The sequence below is a fragment of the Nansenia antarctica genome (assembly GCF_963989245.1).
Source record: "Nansenia antarctica genome assembly, chromosome: 3".
Taxonomy (NCBI): Eukaryota; Metazoa; Chordata; class Actinopteri; order Argentiniformes; family Microstomatidae; genus Nansenia; species Nansenia antarctica.
The window spans coordinates 31,066,032-31,068,531 of NC_137688.1; the positions used below are offsets into that span (position 1 = coordinate 31,066,032).

Sequence of the window (2,500 nt, forward strand, 5' to 3'; positions counted from 1 at the left end):
TCTACACATCAAATACTGCATACAACACATACCAAAAAAACATATCTACACATCAAATACTGCATACAACACATTAAAAAAATATGTGATATTGTGTGTTGCGTGTTGTGTTGTGTGGTTGTGGGTGGTTGTGTGTTGTGTTGGGTGGTTGTGTGTTGTGTTGGGTGGTTTTGTAGCCTGTGTGTCTGTTTGCCCCTCTGCCTGTCTCAATCTGTCTTGGGTTATTAGTGGTCTCAGGGATGATCTCTATGTGGTCTATATTTATTTCTGTAAATTGATGTCCTTGTGTACATGTGTTTATCCCTAATCTGTGTACACCAAAGCTCCTGTCTGGTTGGAGTCATGTTAATCTGTCAATATAGAGTACATGCTGTTGTGTGTGTGTGTGTGTGTGTGTGGTGTGTGGTGTGTGGTGTGTGGTGTGTGCGTGTGCGTGTATGCCTGTTGTGTTCTATCCTTCAGACTTGTGCGTGTGTTTTTATCTCTCATTGCACGATTTGACAATGTGTGTGTGTGTGTGTGTGTGTGTGTGTGTGTGTCCGTGTGTCCCCCTCTAGGCGGACGTCCAGAAGATCAGAGGTGCAGCGTACGTCATCTTCGGGATCATCTTGTTCTTCTGGGAGCTGCTGCCCACCAGCCTGGTCGTGGTCTTCTTCAGAGTGCAGAGGCCCAATCAGAACCTGGTTAGATACTTTCTCATTTATTCATTTACATTTTTGGCATTTAGCAGACGCCATTATCCAAAAGCGACTTACAACAAACACATTTGTCTAAGTAAGTGAATCATCTGTCCACCAGTCATAGCAGGAAGAAGCCATTGGCAGTCATCGTGCTAGAAGAAGCGTATTTGGTAGTTTTTTTTACACTGGGGAAACAGTACAGGGGGGTAGTAGATGTCTCAGGAGAGACAGTACAGGGGGGTAGTAGATGTCTCAGGAGAGACAGTACAGGGGGGTAGTAGATGTCTCAGGAGGGACAGTACAGGGGGGTAGTAGATGTCTCAGGAGGGACAGTACAGAGGGGTAGTAGATGTCTCAGGAGGGACAGTACAGGGGGGTAGTAGATGTCTCAGGTGGGACAGTACAGGGGGGGTAGTGGATGTCTCAGGAGGGACAGTTCAGGTGTAGCCTGAAGAGATGGAGGTCTTCAGTCTACGGCGGAAGATAGGGAGTGACTCTGCAGTCCTGAAAGCAGTGGGAAGCCCGTTCCACCAGCGGGGAGCCAATATAGTCCAGTACAGTAAAGATTATTTTATGTCCTCATTCAAATCAATTCAACACAACTTAATGAATCCCCTTGAGCACAATGACAGAAGTTCTCTACACACACACACTCACACACACACACACACACACACACACACACACACACACACACACACACACACACAGTCAATTACAGAAGTTCTCTACACACAGTCAATTACAATCAATGCAAAACAGCCCAGGCACAGATTGGCCTTGCTGTATGTTCAGGTGCAACTAAGTGGCTGAAGCACACCAATCAAGAAAGGACCTGACATGAATGTCATACATTTGCCTACTTAATATTCACGCTTTCCAAACGCTTCCTAATGGTTGTTAGTTTAATGTTCTTCTGTTTAATCAGTAGCGACCGGGGAATGAGATCTCTTGAAAGAAAGGCTTTCTAAAATAGAGTGTCCTACCTAGTACCCAATACTCTGGCTGTATACAAATATGTTGTTATTGGCCTGGGGTGTTCTAGAGGTGACTCACCGATTTGTCTGCCTTTCTGTCTCTCTGGTGACTGCAGTTTGGAATCATGCGAGCATGCAGAAACACAACAGCTAATAATGTCACTGCAAAGCGTAGGAACGACAATGCGAGTCTGTTCGTTTATTATTCTTAGGGAGGCTGGATGTTGTTGTTCGGAACTTTGAGTTGAATTTCGCAGCGGCGGCAGATTTTCGACAAAACTTGACTCCCTCTTTGAAGCACTGCGTCGCTTAGTACCCCCTTAGATCCAGGGAGACCTGCAGTATATGAGAGAGAGAGAGAGAGAGAGAGAGAGAGAGAGAGAGAGAGAGAGAGAGAGAGAGAGAGAGAGAGACAGACAGACAGAGACAGAGAGACAGTATATCTTCTTCTTGTTTAAGTCAGCATTTAACAGTCAGGTGGGAGGTACTACACGTAGTAGTAAGCTACAAGCTACAGACACACAAAAACAAGAGAGGTTTAGAGGCATGCTAGAATGCCTTTAGTAGGCTATAATGCATATTCATGGTATTCATTGATTGTTGAATTATTGAGTTACTGAGTATTGTATTATTTCAAGGTACCCCACGATACCCAATGATCTTCCTAGCTCCTGGTGCACTTGTTGTTGTTGTTGTTGTTGTCGATGATTGTATGTGGTGAGACGTTTCTCTGTTTTTCTGTGAGTTTCTAAACGAATTGCCCCTAGTGGGACTAATAAAGTTTGTTTGAATTTAATTGAATTGATTAAAACCTGAGTGGTATTTTCAGCAAAAAAAAACTTT

General features: G+C 44.2%; 1 protein-coding gene across 1 annotated transcript in view; it reads left to right on the forward strand.

Annotated features, from left to right (window-relative positions):
- The window catches only part of gpr137c (G protein-coupled receptor 137c), a gene marked incomplete at both ends in the record, with an annotated part of 22,774 nt that overhangs the window by 18,712 nt on the left and 1,562 nt on the right, over nt 1–2,500 (forward strand). The window contains one exon of the mRNA XM_080525834.1: nt 558–683. Within this exon, the coding sequence (XP_080381960.1) occupies nt 558–683 (126 nt within the window). The remainder of the gene's footprint in view (nt 1–557; nt 684–2,500) is intronic.